Genomic DNA, 20,612 nt, shown 5'->3' on the forward strand with positions numbered 1-20,612 from the left:
TGTGTATACACAGCACTTGCCACAAGCAATATAAACCAGCAAGAGTAGTCCAACTCTTCAAATTCAGCATTTTCAAACACTCTGCAACTCTTCATCTTCAAGTGTTATACAAAAGACAAAGAATTGGTCACTTTAGTCCATACAACAGAAACTTGCAACTTCAAATATGAGACGACTGAGCTTAGCTCCCAAAGCAATCCAGGGTAAGTATCACATTCAGCATATGATATAAGGAAACAAACTGCAGATAAGGCAGCAGACATTAGCTCCAAGTATCCAAAAGCAGTGGATGAGTGGGTGAGATTGTTTGCATTTCACCCATTGTTTTATGAGTATCTTTTAAGACCTCAACCTCCAGCTGAAAATGCAGAGGGAATAAAGAGAAACCCTGCTGCTTCACAACGTAGTAAGAATAAATAAACAGAGCTTAAAAACTGGAGAGATTCAGACAGCCTGTGTGGCAAAGTAGAGAGGTATTAATACCCTGACGTAGCATGGACAGGATATTCAAGCTCCTGCAAAAGAGAATTATCCAAAACGGCACATTATCTGTTTCCCCACCTTGAAGTTCTCCGCTTCTGCTGTACAGTTCCCTTCTCTGCTCACGCAAATAGGCACTCATGCTAATAGCATGGGAGGAGGACTCAAACCTGTAATTAAAAAAAAATAAAAATAAATCCAGTCGGTTAGCCATCCATAGAAGCATCCTTGTTGTAAGCACCAGTCAGCTCTAAACAAAAAGGACTTCCCTGCATGTTGGAGAAAAATTATCACGGCAGACAAAAGCACTTTTTTCCTATAAAACTCCATCACTGATGCACCACATTCTGCCACCTCTGATCGATACAGCTGTAGCAACAGCCACCCATGACACAGACCTGCCCACAAAGCACAGAGATGCTCCTCTGCTCTATCAGCTGGGAGCACCCAGGCATTTACGTAGGAATGGCCCCAAAAACTGGTAAAATCCAAACCAAAGCCATAGGCTAGCACCATCTAAATTCCTAACTGACCTATATGTACAAATTAAAAACTAACATTCTCCTGGAAACTAGGGAGCAATAAAATTATTAAGTATTTATCGTATTGCTCTAATACTCCACAAGGACCAATCTGAGAGGCAGAGACAAATATTTTCCAACTGCTGTAGCCCCATAAACATGATTTTTGCCATTGATAGTGTCCTGGTTTCAGCTGGGATAGAGTTAATTTCCTTCCTAGTAGCTGGTACAGTGCTGTGTTTTGGATTTAGGAGGAGAACAATGTTGATAACACACCCATGTTTTAGTTGTTGCTGAGCAGTGCTTACACTAGTCAAGGACTTTTCAGCTCCCCATGCTCTACCGACTGAGAAGGCTGGAGGTGCACAAGGAGCTGGGAGGGGGCACAGCCAGGACAGCTGACCCAAACTGGCCAAAGGGACATTCCATACCATGGGACGTCATGCTCAGTACAGAAACTGGGGAAAGCTGGCCGGGGGGCAGCCATCGCTGCTTGGGGACTGGCTGGGCATCGGTCAGCAGGTGGTGAGCAATTGCATCACTTGTTTTTCCTGGGTTTTGCTTCTTTCTCTCTTTTTGTTGTTTTCCTTTTCATTACATTATTATTATTATTTATTATTATTATATTTTATTTCAATCATTAAACTGTTCTTATCGCAACCCATGAGTTTTCCTACTTTTAACTCTTCTGATTCTCTCCTCCATCCCACAGGGGGGAGGGTGAGTGAGCGGCTGGGTGGTGCTTGGCTGCTGACTGGGGCTAAACTGCGACAGATAGTAAAAGGCCACAGACTGGGGCACTGACCTGACACCACAAGGACTCAGGACATCTCTGGGCTTGCCGTGCCCTCAGCTGGGTGTCCCTGTGATCACAAGTGTCCCGTGGCCAAGGGCCTCGTGCCCGACCTGCCTGAGCTCAGCGCTGGGGACACCCCACATGGCCAAGGGCTGCCACCCCGGGCAGGCACTGCCCAACAAACACCAGCCCTTTGTGTGCCCGGGCTGGGCACTGGGCAGCTCTGCCACTGGCACTGGGGACCAGGGAGAATGGAGCAGGCAGTGGGGACAAAGCATCTTCAAATAGCCAAAGTGGATACAAGACTTAGAGGGAAGACATCTTTCACGAACATCAAACTCCTCAAGGTGAAGACCTCAAGACGTTGATGATTTGCTGTAACACGCCTCGCCCCCTCCTCAACCCTTCTACTAAGGAAGACGGAATCAGCCTTACTGCCGCCCAGAGGGACACTGGAAACACGAGCATCACACCAGATAAAAGGGGCAAGCATTTGTCAGCTTTCTTGTGCAACAGTGTTAAGGTTATTACTATTAATGAGGCTTTTCTGCTTTAATTTGGACTGGGAGTGTTAGTATTATTGCAACTGAACTAATAACAATCTATCAAAATACAACAAACACTTAAGACTTTAATTAAACGAACAGTAAATTCTTGGCTCCGTATTTATGATGTGCTCCCTTTTGCCCCTAATGAGATATTAAGCGTAACATTATCGCCGTGGCCCAGAGGTCTTCTCCACGCATCAAAACCAGAAGCTTCAGGTCAAGGCAAACCACAGCAGTAAACCTCAGTCTCCTCCTTGAGACAGTGACTCAGATTATTCCTCAGAGCCCTGCGCTGGCTTTTGCTGCAGGATCTCACCACATTCACTTCTTTCCCACAGCCGTCCAGTTTCTCTCCCATTTCCCCTCCTCTGCTGTTTCCTTGATCTGCTCTTCTCCCACGTTCCTATTTACACTTAACTCCTCTACTCTTGTAACTCCTTTCCCCATGCTGATCCTCCCACAGCAAAGCTTTCAAAATATTTTTGTTTTACATAGAATTACACATAATTACAGCCAAGCCTGAGACTAACGTATTGGGCGTTCAATATCTGCTTGTACAATTCACTCCCTTCCCACCAATGCCCGATTTCCATCTTGCAAATCTGATCTGTAGGGAGATGGCAACCCAAACGTGCACTTGGCTACCTTTTGGAAGGGAAGACAGACAGGTTTATAATGGCATGAACTATCTGAATTCCCAAAGTACCTCTCATCTGAAGTTTTTTTTTTTATAAGCCAACATGAAACTAAATACATCGTGACTTTTTTTTCTTTTTTTTCGTTTAAATTACACCCATTTTAAAGATAGGGGAACAACGATTCAAAGTCTCTTCCAAATGTTAGCTACTGATTTCCACACAGCAGGACACAATTGAGAGTCCTCATTCTTCCGTCTATTGCTAGAACACACAACTAGCAAAAGTACCTAGTATTTATAAAATGAGCTTACAGCCAGCTATCACAGGACACGGCACAAACACCTGCATCCATCTGTGAGTAAAACATGAGGTGGAGCTCTGCCCTAAGAGACTTCTGAAGTGAGGAATTAAATGCAGATATTCTGATGACAAGTGGAAGGCTCCTCTGATTTGGACGGAGCTAATGGAAAGGCAAGAAAAAGAGCCTTGCAGCGTGGCACAAAAAGCACTGAAGATGGGAGAGGAGACAAGAATAACACTCCATCAGACATGTACATCCCTCAGTAGACTGAGAAATTTCATTTCAATGGAGATTTCCATAGATATAGTGACAGCTGACAGAAGACAGATAACCAAATAAGAGATCCCAATAAGTGCTGCTGTCACTGAGGTGCCAGCAATGACTCTGTGACAAGACCATGAGTGGTAAGAGACATGCTGTTCCTATGAGGTTACACACCTTCACTTTAAACAGTTATACCCACCTTCACTCTCTGCTGACAAACTAATATACAGCCTTAAACTGCTGCAGGTGAAACACAGCATCCTTATTCCTCAAACTTAAATGGTCCAAGTACACCCAAGAACAGAAACAATATGAAAAGGTGAGCCGAAACCAGGACACAGCCCTATTTTGCTCCAATATACAAGTCAGAGTAAATTCAAAGAATGTAATTCTCAACCCAAACAGCCATGGGAGCATTAAAAAAAAAGGGGGGGGGGGGAATAACCATGGGTTGACAGGGGCAGGAGGCACCTCTGAAATCCTCCAGGCAACAGTTAACCTTCTAATAACAGAAGATTACATAGACAGCTCATCCTGTGAGAGGGGGAGAAGGCAGTGCAGAAGACTTCAATTTCTAACTGGGGCCTTAGGTACTATGTGTTGTGGTTTAACCTCAGTCGGCAACTGAGCACCACACAGCCGCTCGCTCACTCCTCCGCCCCCCACCCCGGTGGGATGGGGGAGAGAATCGGAAGAGTAGAAGTGAGAAAAACTCGTGGGTGGAGATAAAAACAGTTTAATAATTGAAATAAAATAATAATAACAATAATAACAACAACGTAATAATAATAATAATAATAATAATAATAATAATAATAATAATTCACAAAGCAAGTGATGCACAGTACAATTGCTCACCACCCGCCGACCGATGCCCAGCCAGTCCCCGAGCAGCGGCCCCCCCTGGCCAACTCCCCCCCAATTTGTGCACTGAGCATGACGTCCCGTGGTATGGAATGTCCCTGTGGCCAGTTTGGGTCAGCTGTCCTGGCTGTGCCCCCTCCCAGCTCCTTGTGCACCTCCAGCCTTCTCAGTCAGTAGAGCATGGGAAGCTGAAAAGTCCTTGACTAGTGTAAGCACTACCAAGCAACAACTAAAACATGGGTGTGTTATCAACATTGTTCTCCTCCTAAATCCAAAACACAGCACTGTACCAGCTACTAGGAAGGAAATTAACTCTATCCCTGCCGAAACCAGGACATATGAGAATACAGCCACCAGATATACATGCCCATGGGGCAAAGCACAGGGAGTTCTGGACAACCAAGAAATAAGTTTTAGCTGGGGGAAAAAAAAACCAAACAAACAAACAACAAACAATCTGTAAAGAGGATGCAGAACAAAGCTCCCCTCTCACTTGCCTGAAACAGCTGATTACTCTCAGCCTTTCCCGTTACTGAAGTTCCTGCATTATTTCCCCACCATATAATGACCTACCTCCAATCACAAATGAGGGGTTCTTTATTAAAAAAAAAACCCCAGACCTCATGGATCCCCATCTCCAGCAAAACAAAGGGTGAAAACACTAGCTCACTTCCAATTGCTCCCCCTCCAGCAAATATTCCACTATTTTTTTTTTTAGCCTTGGACTCTCCCAACTCCAGAGAACAGAGCCTCGTAAGGCTAAGCACCGCTTAGATGGGTAGTGAAAGACAGCCGAAGCCCTGCAGCAGCTTATGGTCCAGAGGGGTGCTGAGGACCCATCAGATACACTGCTCCTGCTGCAGCTGAGCATGGTTAAAAGGTCAATGCCTCAAGCTGCTGGTACTCCCCACCAAGGCTCCACTCTGCCGTTCCCTCGAATATACCGTGAAACTTGCTTGTTCCCTCACCAACTGTTCTTGAATAATCTCATTGCAAAAAAAAAAAAAGATTATTTTGGCAGTACTGAGTTAGGGAGCAGCCACACACGCAGTTATGCTGGCAGAGCTGAGGAAGCTGTGATCTTTGAACTTGGAGCACCCGCTGCCAAAACAGCACATTTTGGAATCCCCCAAAATCCTCAAGAGCCCAAAGAGAATGACCAGCACACGTAGTCATGGGAAGAGATGAAAATTCAGCACAACTCCCCTGAATCTAGGTGTAATGACAAGACCATCTCTCCTCTCCTAACAGGGCTGCTCACCAACAACTCCTCCTCACTTCTTATTCTTGCACATCAAATTTGTTCCCCCAAATCCTTCCCTTGGCCACCTAGCCTCTCACCCTCTCTCTCACTCTCCTCCCAACCACTTAATTCTTTCCACTCTGAATTCCGAATTAAAGGAGTTAGTGATAGGATTAACCACTTAGTCTATCTAGTAATTATACAGTTATCTTAATTCTCTTTGTCCAGTCTTTATCGCTCTCTTTAACAGGTCCTGAATTTACCCTGGACAAAGATAGGCATAATGTATCACTGCATGCTTTGCGGCAGCTTGTATAATGGGATCCCAGTCCCAAGATGAGCCCTGGAAACAGCTACACTCTAAAAACTAGTGATGAATCCGTAACAGAGATCTTAGCGAGGCTTCAGCTTTGGGCGTTAAATCTCCATCTCAAAACTTACACTCTTCTCACACTGTGAAACTGCGATTAGCAGCCAGTGTTGTGCAGTACTTGAGGGACCAAAGACAGCTTAGGCACAGCTTTAACATCATCCCAGCACTTACTTGAACAAGGGATTTTTAGGTCTTTGCGGTTTTTTCTTTGCGAAGAACGCTGCAAATTCTCTCCCAGAGCTGGCGTAGCTAAGCTGGGTGGACGGCTCCGAGGCAGTGCGAGTGTTCTTCATATCCAGATACTCTGTCAGCAGCATCTGCAAACAGAAGGAAGGGGAGCTCAGCATTCGAAATAAAACAGCATTATAATGTCTAGGATCTTCAGGTACTCTCTAAGACTGGAAAATTAATAAAAATCTCAAAAATTCTAATTAACAGAAACCTAGCTTTATTTTCAGAAATGTGATCCTCGTGACTTATATACCACTGCCACCAATTTGGTAAAAGCTCGTTTTACAGTACTTGACCAACTCAATCTGCTACAAAACCCTGATGCTACCAAAGGTATCTTGCAAGAAGTCCCCACTGCTCCCAAAACTGATTCTAGCAGCAGCAGCAACAGGGAGATGGTGGGTGGGTTGTTGGCTGGCCTTTGCAGACTGATTACACACCACAGCTCTTAAAAACATAAAGGTTAGCAATATTGATCTGTTCAGTTACAAAAGCATATTTTATATATGCGTATGTATGCCTATATATTTTCTGTATATTTATATGTAGAAATAGAAAACATCCATGCGTGTGTTGGGGTGCACGTGCTGCAGGTCACGTATGCTGTTGGGAAAATCCTGGGAATGCTGCAAAAATTGCCCTTTAATAGCTCCCAAACCAAACATGCTTCTTTTACCATTGAAAATATGAATTCCCACAGCTGCCAGTTCTGCAACATAGTTTAGGATTGATTTTCCTCTAGCCCAGTATACTCAATAAGGGGTTTGGGGGTCCCTTTTTGACACCAGGGTCCCCTTTGCGAAACCCTTGCAGCCCTGAGTGGTGGCCCGATATTTGATACTGTTTAAGCAACTCCGCGCTGCAGAAGCAGAAACAGATTCCAAGTTATTCACGTTTAATTTCCTTGTGTCTGAAGATGGAAAGAAACCCCTTAAAAATTAACTTTTGTCAGTGCATTCAGAGAGTCTCTATTTATTTTCAGAAAACTCTACCTACTCGGAGGCTATTAGTAATGTGTTCCATTTTAATAATTAGCTAGTCAAAGCCCATCAAAGAGTTGTCTGTAATGAAAGGAATACATCACTACTGTGCTGTCTAAGTTTAAACAAATTACATAGGAATAAATATCTAGGCAAATGGTATCGTGCCCCTAATTAGAAACAATTCAGGATAGCTTGGGAAAAAAAAAATAATACAAACACAAGGAAACTTCAACTCCTAAAACATCTCAATTAAAACTTTACCTGAGCGCAAGCTTTTAAAATGCATGCTTATTGTTAAGAGCAAAAACAGTCACTGCACTAATTTTTAACAGTAATTTACCAAATCCATTTGTATTCGCGTATTTGCATTTCATCTTCTCTACTGGAATTCACAATGCTAAAATTGCCACAAAAATGTAATTAAACCCTCAAACTTAATCAAGTTTAAAAAAAAAAAAGAAAAAAGGAAAACACTTAGCAATTTGTTCTCCCATTATGGATGAAACCTATTTATAATGGATTCCACGACTCTGGTGTCACTTTTTATCCGGGACTAGGAAATGTAAAGCGTATAATACAGCACTTGCCTCCAAGATTACAATAAGCCAACAGAGGTTTGAGCTGGGAACATAATGAATTATCCCTGTTGGTTAAAAAGTGGAACAGAGAAATAAAAGATGAGTTTGTGGTTAGATATTCAGAACAGTTCTGAAAACACCACAGATTAGGAGAAAGAAGAGAAAACTGTTAATTTATGGTATTACTAGATAGGCAGGGCAGGATGGTTAGACGCAAGGCTTTGAAAAAGTCAAAAGCTGTAAAAGAAGTGAAAATAGCTGGTCTTGATAACTATTCTCAGAGTTCATCTTGAAGTTATAAAATACAGGCATAGCAGAAACTATGCTAGAGAGATCAAAGCCCTTTCTGCTCCAGTGCCCTGCATTCAACAGTTACACAAATTCTTCAGAATCAAGTAATTAAGTGTAAGCATGGCTGAGCAGTCACAATACACAGCCAAGCAGGAGAGAAGCTAGGACAGGAGAGATCTTCAACGCACAGTACATTTGTCTTGTAACTGCAGCATGAACCCTTATAATTTTTAAGCAATACAATTAAGATGTGGGCCAGTCTGAAAATCTTGCCAGCTACTTGCCTCAAAAAACAGCCTGAAGTTTTCATTTCTCATTGCATCGTGCAATGCATGGCCTTCACCAACGTCATCGGCCTCAACTTATTCCCTACGTCCGGACAGTCAAAGTTACCTGGTTGTTCTGCTCTCACAGTCCTAGTAGAAGATTTTAGTAAGTATCATATTTCAATGTTAGAAATTGTGGCCTGGCTGTGTACTTATTAAAAGCCACAGCAAGCTAGAACTTTAAAATCCACTTAAAAGAAAAGAAAAACCAGACATTTCCCTGCCTATCTAAGTGAACAGGAGCTTTCCTTAACCAACGAAGTAAGGGATTTCATGATTTGGTCCCATAACACCTGATTAATAGTTGCTAAGCCATCCGTCAAAAACCTTGTTAGACATTAATCACATGGACATACAGCAAGATTTATGAGTGACTGTAAAGTTTGCAACATCCCATTCATCTATAACAAGGGCTTTGACTTTCTGTTCAATGGTTGAATTCTGCCACCCATGTACTATATTTACATCGATGTCAAACAAATAAAGCCGTATATAAAGCAAGAGAACAAAGCACTCTCTCCAACTGCTCTTTGGAAATGAAAATTAATATAAAATGTTTTATTAAAAAAGCAATATTTATGGATTTTGAGGCTTAATTGAATTCTCAAATTTCAAAAGGTCGTATCAGTATGTGTAGCCTGTCTATCACGTTGATCTGATAACAGCTTGCACTACACTTTCTGAACTGCAATGGGGCAAGAACAAATTTCCTTCTGTGTCTGACTGCTGCTTGCACTTGCTGTGACTCTCCAGATCCACATTTATATTCTTTGGCTGAGCCCCACGAGAAGTTCTGTAAGTCATTATGTCTTATCATGCTCAAGACTGACCTATGAACAAAGTATGGGCAATAAAACATGCCTGGCCACAGGGTGACAGCTAAATTAATTCATTATTTGTACCTCTTGTGAGGTTTTCGATAGGAGATAGATATAAGGAAGAAATGTTTTACGCTGAGGGTGGTGAAGCACTGGCCCAGGTTGCCCAGAGAGGTGGTGGATGCCCCATCCCTGGAAACATTCCAGGTCAGGTTGGACGGGGCTCTGAGCAACCTGCTCTAGTTGAAGATGTCCCTGCCCACGGCAGGGGGGTTGGACTAGATGACCTTTAGAGGTCCCTTCCAACCCAAACTATTCTGTGATTCTATGAGGAGGCCTGAGCTCTGAATAAGCTCTATTCCATCAATTAAAAGCTGTAAATAGGTATTTCACATCCTCACATACTCTGAATTAAGATGAATGCTGCAGTGTCAACAGTTTGCTCCATCAGAAAATCATGACAGTTTCAAACTCTACACCATCAACACCAATTTTCATTATGCCTTAATATATTTGGGCGGTCCAGAAAATCAAATGAAAACTAACACCATACCATGAATTCTGCAAGGGTAAATGGGATGACCAGGCAATTACTGGCCTCTCCACCTCATATTGATCAGGGACAAAATCACAGAACAGATGATAGAAGACTCTATTAAAAAAGAATTAAGGGAGAATAATAGAATTCATGTCCAGCGACATGGATTTACAGAACACAGATCTTGGCTAACCAGTATTGTTACGATGATGACAAATTTAGCTTTAAAGAAACAGAGAGAGATAAATTTATATTTCCACCAAGGATCTGACAAAAGCCAAAACACTAAAAGTCAACACAGGACCTCCTAAAAGAAAAACAGGCAGGCACATGACAAGATCCTTAACATACAACTAGAAATGAGGAAACCACCGATACCGGATTTTGCAAGGTCCCAGAAATCTGAATTCCTCTTTTCCTTTTGTCCTCTGTATTCCAAGGGAAATACAAGACTATTCCAGAACCATTCTCTTTTGTTGGATAGAAACCTTCTAATTTTCAGCCTAAGTTTGATCCATCTTAATTTCTAAAACAACAGTAATTAGAAGAAGCTTAATCAGACAATGAAAGGACATACGAGACTGGCTGCAGCAACCCCTTTCTGGACTGAATGGGCCAGAACTTTTCCCATTTCAAATTCCTACGAAAATAATGACTACAGAAGGTTTGTAAATTATAATATTTTGGGGGGAAAATGGTAAATAATAAAGTGAACAGAACATTAACAGAATAATATAATTTTCTTTTTTACTCTTATTATTTTTCATAATATCAATCTACTGTAAGAATTTCAGTGTCAGCAGAGGTAAATCTCTACATCTAGGGAAAAAAAAATGAAAGTCATGATCTATAGGTTTATCGTGTAAAGCTGTGACTCTAGCAAATTTGGGAATATTGAAGATAATCAACAGCAGAGAAGGTCCCACTGTGACGATGGGTATAAATTAGCTAATTGGAAATGGCTATATAAAGCAGAGAGCTTTGTCAGAAGTAAAAGTTTACAGCATCGCTCTGTATTGGTCTCACATCTGGAATGCCAAATGAAACCCCGGTATTCATAAACAAAGAGAGATCAGGAAAAAAGCGGATGGAAGGGTGCACAAAAGAAGCCTGGAAATTATTAAAAGGCTGGAAGGCACGAATTATAGCAAAACAGCAAGAAGCCATGAGCTCAGTCTTGTTAGCTTAGCAAAGAGAAGGCTAAGGGGTTACTGGATCAGTCTGCAAGCATGCAACACAGAGGGCACAGAACTGATGAAAAAAAAAATCTTCGCTAATGAATTTTTTAAAAAAATCCAAAGGCTGGAAAGTTGAAGCTGGACAGGCTTTGACGAACGGTTAGGCATACATTTCCAGAGCATAATTAACCACTTACATCAAAGGTTACACTGTACTGTCTGTCACTGATTTTTTTTTTTTTTTTTTATTTCCCCCAGTCAAGACTGGATGCCTTTCTAAAGCATGTGCCCTCTTTCAAACAGGAATTAATTCAAGAAAGTACCATAGCTTGTTTTACGCAGAGGTCAGATGAGAAGATCACAACAGCTCCTTATAATCTGCAGATCTTAAAGCTGTTGCACCATTCAGTGCCAGCTCTCAGGCTCCTGCATGAAGGAACCGTTAGTGTTCAAAGCACTGTTGCTGCACAGCATCTTTAGTTACCATTTTGAGTTGATATAGGAAATAAAAACAGCTACTGGTAACATTTGTGTTTGGTGAACGGGTTTGCACTAGCAGAAACTTCGCACCCAGACCTGTCTTTCACAACCACTGGGCATGAAACTACAAATGAAGGCCACCTCGCTTGTACTTTGAGGAAACTGTAAGTGTCAAAAAAACCCACAGAAATAATACTCTCACCATCTGAGAATGTCTCTAGTATTTCGCTATGCAGTACAGGCAATTGAAAACAAGATTTATTTTCAGCTTATTGCTCTGACACACTGGGCAGCTGCAGAAATGTTGGTGTTTCAGCTGTACCGACGCACTGTAGACTCCTCCTGAGTTGTATCAGCCTCTGAGAAAGCTTTGGAGTTACATCTTAGTTAGACCTAGCAGGAGGAATCAGAAGCCGACATTACAAAGCAGAAGAGAGATTTCTTAATGGGATTTCAGTGAGGAAAGTTGGTTAAAAACAGAACAGCAGATTCAAATCATCCTACATCCCCTAGTTCAATGGGGTTGCACGGAAATACCCAGTGACAGCAAACCATGGTGCATGCACTGAGGAAAGGCACAACATTCCTGAGAGATGATGATATCCAGCTATAGGTGATTTCAGGGGCAATGAAAGCAACTGCAAATGAATCTTGGGGAAAAGAAAAAAAGCTGGGAGTTCCAGTAGGATGCACTACTGTGACATGCACTTACTTCTTTGTAAACACATGAAATGAGGCGTCATTCTTGAAGCTCTGGGGACGGGAGGTAACTACTAGTAAAATGCCAGAATAAGGCAAAAAAAGCAGTGGCACTCTATGCGAGACAGTAGTCTATAGCTAATTACCCAGTAATTTGCGGTATCAAAATTCTTAATAATTAAAATCCTGCAGTAATTGTGGAATTTAACAAAAAAAAAAAAAAACCACACAGTTAATTGAATTCTAAGAGCACTGAGCTTTCTGCATAAGTTGTACCACGTCAAGAACAGGAGCCAAATACACACATGGCAAATACGACAAAGGACAAAGCAATAAGGTAAGTCAGAAAGAACAAAAACAATTTTTAGGTGCCGTGAATACTGTTTAATGCTGTGCAACCTGCTTTATCTAATCCTCTTGTTGCCCATGAAATTAATTTAACTGAAACATAATAATAAAAACCCTTCCAGAATTAATTCTCTCAAGGCATCGCCCAATTCCATTATTGTACAAGAAGCAAGAATTCCTTTTGTCTTTCGTTTTTGGGAAAAAGTAAAAAATAACCCCAGAACTATTTAGATAATACTATCATTGCCAGTGCTACTACATTCATTATCAACGCTAATTGTCAATTAGCGCAACTATTACTGTAGACCTGTGAATGTGCGTCTACCTCCAGGGAGGAAGGCAGGGAGGGAACAAACCTCGTAACTACTTTAAAACCACAACTTCTTAAAAGCTGTTTTAATTGGCAATGAATCGTACACCTGCTTGGATTGCTTTGGAGAGTTTAAAACCAGAACTTTTTCATTTCACAAGCTTTTGATAACACGTGCATGGACTTTATAACCTTAGCACCACAGGCTCTGACTCTACTTGGTGTATGGATGAGCTGAAGTCACTTGAGACATATATACTAACATAATGGGTTTCACAGTTGCTAGCACAGCAAAAGGAGAAACCGCTATGTGGTGTCACGGCCATCAACATCAGGCTGTAGGTTCCTCAAACCAGCCAGCGCCGGCCAGCACTCATTTCATTTTGCCACTCTCTATGCAAGCTGCCACAACAGCTTACCCATCTATCAGGAAAGGGACTTTGGTTCAGTAACAAATGCCCGACATAACGATTTAAATAGGGGTGTTTTCTGCAGGTGTTTGCTAATTAACCCTCTGATGAATCAACACCCCTGTGACATCCGACTGAACAGATTTAAAGCGAAACCCTGGTCCCACTACAAGCACTGAGACAAACATCACTGACTGGTACAGGGTGAGGTTTGCTTCCACTGACTTTCTCAACTTCTGAAAGCATGACAGATTATGTCCTACCGCTGACAAACACGTAAGATAAAAGGCCTCTTACCGTTACTAACTTTAACCCACTCCCCTGTGCCGCATCAATATTAGAAGTTTCATCTTGACTTATACTTGTGGCTCAGAAAATAAGCAGCTAAAAGAAAAAGCTGCTGAGAGACTACAGCAGGTAACCTTATCTTCTGCAAGATGTGAGCAGGCATGTGATGCTGAAAGAGGGCTACCTCTTTTCCAAGTCCTCAAGGGGGGCTTTGCAATTGCTTTCTAACTTTAGTGGCTTTAATATCCATATAACCAACAATCTGGTACCAGTTCATACAGAGTTACACGATGAAGGTCATGTCCAGTTTAGTGACGTATAAAGTTTTAAGACATTTTCACTGAAACTTAGTCATCTGGCCTTCATAAAGGAGAACAGGAGCTGGGAGGTCTTTTCTTCCAGCTTTCCCAGCAGTTCTGCTGTTTTATTTATTTATTTTTTATAAAAAAGGAACAAATACTGATGACAAATTTATTTAAGCTACCAAGAGTCAACTTGAGTAACTGGGTCATAAAACAAACAGACAGCACGTACAGGACAACCAGGTGATCAGGCCCAGTCAGCATGGGTTTAGGAAAGGCAGGTCCTGCTTGACCAATCTGATCTCCTTCTATGACCAGGTGACCCGCCTAGTGGATGAGGGAAAGGCTGTGGATGTGGTCTACCTAGACTTTAGTGAAGCCTTTGACACTGCTTCCCACAGCATTCTCCTGGAGAAACTGGCTGCTCATGGCTTAGACAGGTGTACTCTGCGCTGGGTAAAACACTGGCTGGACAGCCGGGCCCAAAGAGTTGTGGGGAATGGAGTTACATCCAGTTGGCGGCCAGTCACGAGCGGTGTTCCCCAGGGCTCAGTACTGGGGCCGGTCTTGTTCAATATCTTTATCAATGATCTGGATGAGGGGATCGAGTGCACCCTCAGTCAGTTTGCAGACAACACCAAGTTGGGCAGGAGTGTTGATCTGCTCAAGGGTAGGAAGGCTCTGCAGAGGGACCTGGACAGGCTGGATCGATGGGCCCAGGCCAACTGTATGAGGTTCAACAAGGCCAAGTGCCGGGTCCTGCACTTGGGCCACAACCACCCCATGCAGCGCTACAGGCTTGGGGAAGAGGGGCTGGAAAGCTGCCTGGCAGAAAAGGACCTGGGGGTGCTGGTCGACAGCCGGCTGAACATGAGCCGGCAGTGTGCCCAGGCGGCCAAGAAGGCCAATGGCATCCTGGCCTGTATCAGAAATAGCGTGGCCAGCAGGAGTAGGGAAGTGATCGTGCCCCTGTACTCGGCACTGGTGAGGCCGCACAGGCTCGAATACTGTGTTCAGTTTTGGGCCCCTCACTACAAGAAGGACATCGAGGTGCTGGAGCGTGTCCAGAGAAGGGCAATGAAGCTGGTGAGGGGTCTGGAGAACAAGTCTGATGAGGAGCGGCTGAGGGAACTGGGGTTGTTCAGCCTGGAAAAAAGGAGGCTGAGGGGAGACCTCATCGCGCTCTACAACTACCTGAAAGGAGGTTGTAGCGAGGTGGGGGTCGGTCTCTTCTCCCAAGTAACAAGCGATAGGACGAGAGGAAACGGCCTCAAGTTGCGCCAGGGGAGGTTTAGATTGGATATTAGGAAAAAATTTCTTCACCGAAAGGGTTGTCAAGCATTGGAACAGGCTGTCCAGGGGAGTGGTGGAGTCCCCATCCCTGGAGGTATTTAAAAGACGTGTAGATGTGATGCTCAGGGACATGGTTTAGTGGTGAACTTGGCAGTGCTAGGTTAACGGTTGGACTTGATGGTCTTAAAGGTCTTTTCCAACCAAAATGATTCTATTCTATTCTATTCTATTTAATTTTCTCCAGGAACATCAGCTGTTCTGCAAATACAGATTATGCTAGCAGAAATTATCCAAGTAACAAGGCCGCTTTCTCACTTTCGTATCAGGCCCTTACCACCAAAACAAAACACAAAACAAAACAGAATGAAGGTGGGCAGCATGGGGACCCAGTCGGGATTATTCATTTCCTCCAAAGAAAATCCATGTTCTGATGCATGCTTCCATAGTAAAGCAGGTGTTTCATCTGCACAACAACAACTGGAATCAGTGAGACCGACACACAGCTTGGAGGCTTTTGGTTGACTATTGCGCAATGCTTCAGAAGAAAAAGAAATCCTTTTGCCATTTTTGACAAGTAAACCCAATTGGCCTCTGGGCAGTAACTTGTAATTACTAGGACTGTTTGATGACTATATAGAAACATAAGTGTGTGTATATGTGTATAAATACATGTGTGTGTATATACATGTGTGTATTTTTATATATATATACACACTCTCATATACACACATACAGGTATCTTTAGCACATGCTGTTTCCGATACGATTGATGAGAGCTTGTAAAATACATATGGTCCAGTACAATCCTGAGGATGGATAACTAGCCAACAGTATTCTAAAATGGACCAAAAAGCAATGAACTTCATCAGAAAGGCATAATTATCACCTGTTTCACAGACGGCACAAAATGAAGTTTTTTTCCTGCAAGATTAAAACACACTGTCTTTCAGTTTGACTGGACTTTCTTTTGTTCGTGTAGCGTATAAAAAGGTCAAGGAGGAGTGTAAGAGTTGAACAGGTAATTGAGTGCAGATTTCTGCTCTGCAATTATAATTTAGCTAAGCTTCACTGGTTCTGCGCATTTTGGAGGTGGGGAGGATACAGTTAGAAACTTCTGTTTATAACTGAAGTAAAGCTAAACATTTTTAAGTCACAAAGAAAGAGGATATATTCACTCATGTTTAGTGTCTGCTATACACCCACCTTTCAGAGCATCCTCTGTCCCAGGGAAGAAATGTGCAATTCTAATGCACAGGATAAACAGTGCTAAGCTTAACCCAACTGATCCGAGCTTCTGCTACTCAAACTGGCACATACAACACAGCAGCAGCAAAGGGAGGAAAAGGCAGCATGCTGTTTAAATACCAACCATGTTAACTCATGGATAATACAGCACACTTCATGTATTTCATGCCTTCAACTAATTGCTTAAGACATCCTGCTATAGTGTAGATGGTAACAGTAGTGTGCCCTCAGTCTTCATTAAATGCCAAGCTCTTAATAACAGACTCCAAAAAGGCTTTAATTGCATTTACTCGCAGCTCCTGAACTTTAAAAGTTGTTAATCAGATTTCTATGTAAATGGAATGACGATTAAAGGTTAAGTACAGGTTTCTGAAATTTCAGCAGTTGAAGACGCATTGCCCTTAACAGGAAAGAGAAACTACCAGCCTTGACAGGAACTAAACATCTTAATTAAATACTCAGAAGTACAGTACTTATTCCTGCGTGAAGTTCTATTTTCAAATGTCAAACTTAATCAGGCACTTGACAAAAACGTGCAATATCCCTACAGCACAGAAGAACAAAAATGCCTTGGGATTCTTTCCTGAGGAAACACCTGCACGTCTCCCGATCCTCAGATCCCCAACAAATTCAAGTTCTCCGAGCCACTTGTCCCAAACAACAAGAAGGAAAGTTTTATGGCTCCAAAACTGCAGGAGTCCAGTTGAGAAATAGGATACAACATTTTTCAACATGTCAGCTTTTCTCCTGTTTGCTCCATTTATTCCTGTAACAAGCATCATGCTGCCAAATAAACATAAGGGTCCTCATAAATCTGACTTGCAGAGATTTATTTCCTGAGAGGGTACAGCCCATCAATTATCACCAGTCAAAAGTATAAAAACTTCTTCGTCAGGAGTAAATTTAGTATGTCTGTACGGTGCTCTGTGAGCAGCTTGTCGCTCTGTGTTTTGGTGTCGAATACTACTGAGAGCATCCAGGAGTGCTGCTTTCTGTTCCTGAACTTGAACCCTGAGCTACCCAGGACATTCACATCGACCGAGCAGTTCGAGCCCCATGCTCCCTTTCTCGTGCTGCTGCTGGTAATTAATCTACCTCCCATATTCGTATCCTACAGACTCATTACAGCAAATTCAAAAACTGAATACGTCAGACAGAAGTCCTAGCCCCATTTGAAACCTGACTTGCTATTTATTCCAATTAACTAGGATTCCAGTCTCCCATTTCAATTCATTTGCAGGGATATATGAATTTTGTTGCACTTGCATAGAGGGCTGTATAGCAGTCACAAACAGACCTAAGTGGGATCCATGACAGGATACTTTATGCCAAAATATCATAAAACAAGTATTTCACCCAACTTGGGGTTCTGATTCTAATCAGAGTGAACAGCAACTGCAACCGGGATTATCTCAGAAGCTGAATAAGGGACATCAGTCAGGACCAGAGTCCTTTGCCTTGGGTCATACAGACACCGGGATCAGCTGCCAGAGAGACTGACCCATCTACTTCATATACATAGTAATTTGACTATATAGCAAACAAATTAGCACACATCTTCATATACTGTCATGCATGTTAATTCATAAAAACTGGAAGGATCTGAATATTTGTGTAACTAGATACAAAGCTGCGGAATTAATATTTAAAACTGGACTTTAAGTCTGAATTGTTTTTTAATGACAAACTACAATCCTAGGAGAATATATTTTTCCAGTAAGCTATATAGCAGCTACAGCAACTGCTAGTCCACTGCAGCAGTGCTGCATGAAACACAAAAATCAGCCAAGAAAAAAATGTGTACCACGGAGGTGACTATTATACTTACAACCCAGAGCATGAAAGAAATTTAGCAGTGGAAGCTGTAGAGACAGACTCTTCCTTCAAGCGGTATCAAATAGTGGGCAAGAAATGGTGTAAGGAACGATGAAAGTTAATCAAAGTGAGTAACAGAACTGCATAGCCACCAGTTGCTTCGTCTTCTTTCAGATCAATTAAAAACTTCATCATGGTGACTTGAAAAACAGAGGATGAGCAAGGAAACTTCCACCCACCTCTTCGTAATATGCTGCTGGAATAGGAGGCATTACCCACAAAAGTGATTTACCAACTAGTGTCAGGCATGCAAAGGAGCGAAAGTGGATTAAAAAAAGGAAGTCTGCTATAGTTAAACCCAGCATTGTTGCTTCATCACATATAAAAAGCTTTTAAACAGATCTCGCAGGAACAGCAATGACGTCGCATTTAAAAAAGCCTACTCTGTAAATTCATATATCATCTCTTGCGTTTGTCAGAATTGACTTGAAGACTTTTAGATCTCACGCCTTTCAGACTGTCTTAATAAGATGATAGCACCAAACAGCCCTGTTTAACAAGCACCAGACTAACAAAAAATGTTTCCCTGACTCTTCAAACACACGTTGGCATTTTCTAGTTGACCAAATCCTTGAAGATCCAACCACATCTGAATCTACAACCGTGGCCCAGAGGCAAAGCACCTAACAGAGAGAAACGGCCCATAAAATCAGTTGCGTGAAGGGTTTATACAAAAGAGCAGCTAAATACTAGGGCAGCAAATGTAGGCTTCTGTACAAGCAAGCCTAGTGACTCCAAGACGTTGATAAAAGGGCACATTCCCCTTTGACATCAACCCAGCAGCCACCATTTCAAGCCCAGCTTATAAGGCCACTGACATCTTTGAAATGGCATCAGAACTAGAGACCCTCTTTGTCAAACTTACAATAAGTACGGTTTTATATTCCTCCCATTCCCAAATGGATGGAAGTGCACAGCAGTGCAGTGCTGTCAGCAGTCTGGTTTTGGAGGCCTAATATCGCACTTCAGCAAAAAAAGTGCCCCGACCTTATTCCAGAAATACATATTTCTGTAACGCTTCAGGGTCTTCAACGTTATTACAAATATCCTGATGCCAGAGGGGGGAGCTCACAGCATAGACAAGATTCCCATTTTCAGGCTTGGGGGAAAAAAACAATAAAAATTTCAAATTGTTCACAGCTCTTGCGCATGAGCCGTTCCAGCCTTTTAAAGTGCCCGTCAGGATCGCTATCCCTTCTGCCTTTTATGCTGCTCTACAAAAGGTACAGCACCGGGCCACCAAAATGCCAACGTTAAGCAGATTATAACGTTTCTGAACATGTTCCATTACAGTAGATACTTGAATGCCTTTCTGCATCCGGGAGCCTTTTCCTCCCCCTTTCATCAGCTTATCAAATGAAGCTAAACAGTAACGCTTGCATCTAATGATACTAGGGACCTTGTAATGGGATTAGGAAAAACACCATCATTAGTTTCAAGGAGGAATGTGACCTTGAAGACATTTCTTACTCCGCGCTTTAAAGGGATACAGTAGGAACAATGAAATTAATTCCTCCGTAGGGACGAGGAATGGGCAGGGAGAAGCAAGGGGCTTTCAATTCCCAGGTAGATACTGTCTTTCCTCCCGTATTAATGGCAGGCAAAAAAGCAAACTGATTACCAGAATGAAACCTGGAACAGAGAAGGAAAAGACAGACCCTTCCTAAAGCCAGTCTGAAAGGCTCTTGGCTCAACAAAAGCCATTTTTAACCAAGCACCAGACTTGAAACCAGTACATGCAATGGCCAGTATAGCACTACGGTTTCTTCCCCAACACCCTCCAGCACCCACTTATCTGACCCCCCCAGTTAGATCAGCAAGTGGCATCGCAAAAAACGCCAAAGGTCCTTGCTGGGACACAGCACGGGGGCTGCAAGCACACAAAGAACAATGCTAGTTGAGCTCTGCTTTTTCCGCAGTCCTGACGGACAGTGTCATTCGACTCTTGAATAAGGACTCTGCCGACAGCTGCACATCAGGACAACTCGCCTGCAATCCCACCTGAGGCCTCCGGTTGGAAAGTGCTAAACCTCCCAGCTTCATTTCTGAAGTACTTCTCAGCACTGAGAATACTCTGCGCCCAGTTGAAACACATTCGATCTGGCAAGTGTTCAAATTATTTTAGATAAAATTTCTCCAGCAAGACCTGCAACCATTGCTTTTGTTTACTCAGAAAAGCGTAAGTGCTTCTAGAATCACTATGTGGCTTCCAATATCCAAACCAATCATGCATGTCATTGTTTTCTTCAGTAAAAACGTTTCTTTAGATTGCCAAAAGGAAGTGTAAATGCAATAGAAACAGAAATCCATTTTAAAGCTAAGAGCCTGACAAAAAACACCACTTTGTATTTTTATAGGATCTAAAGCAAACAATATACTGGTGCTGTTGCT

General features: G+C 42.4%; 1 protein-coding gene across 1 annotated transcript in view; it reads right to left on the minus strand.

Moving 5' to 3' along the window:
• Nucleotides 1-20,612, minus strand: part of EXOC4 (exocyst complex component 4) — a 423,725-nt gene that overhangs the window by 303,454 nt on the left and 99,659 nt on the right. The window contains exons 8-9 of the mRNA XM_076346465.1: nt 6,200-6,345; nt 562-650 (exon numbers count right to left, since the gene is read on the minus strand). Of these exons, the coding sequence (XP_076202580.1) occupies nt 562-650; nt 6,200-6,345 (235 nt within the window). The remainder of the gene's footprint in view (nt 1-561; nt 651-6,199; nt 6,346-20,612) is intronic.

Source organism: Aptenodytes patagonicus, chromosome 1 (assembly GCF_965638725.1).
Source record: "Aptenodytes patagonicus chromosome 1, bAptPat1.pri.cur, whole genome shotgun sequence".
NCBI lineage: Eukaryota > Metazoa > Chordata > Aves > Sphenisciformes > Spheniscidae > Aptenodytes > Aptenodytes patagonicus.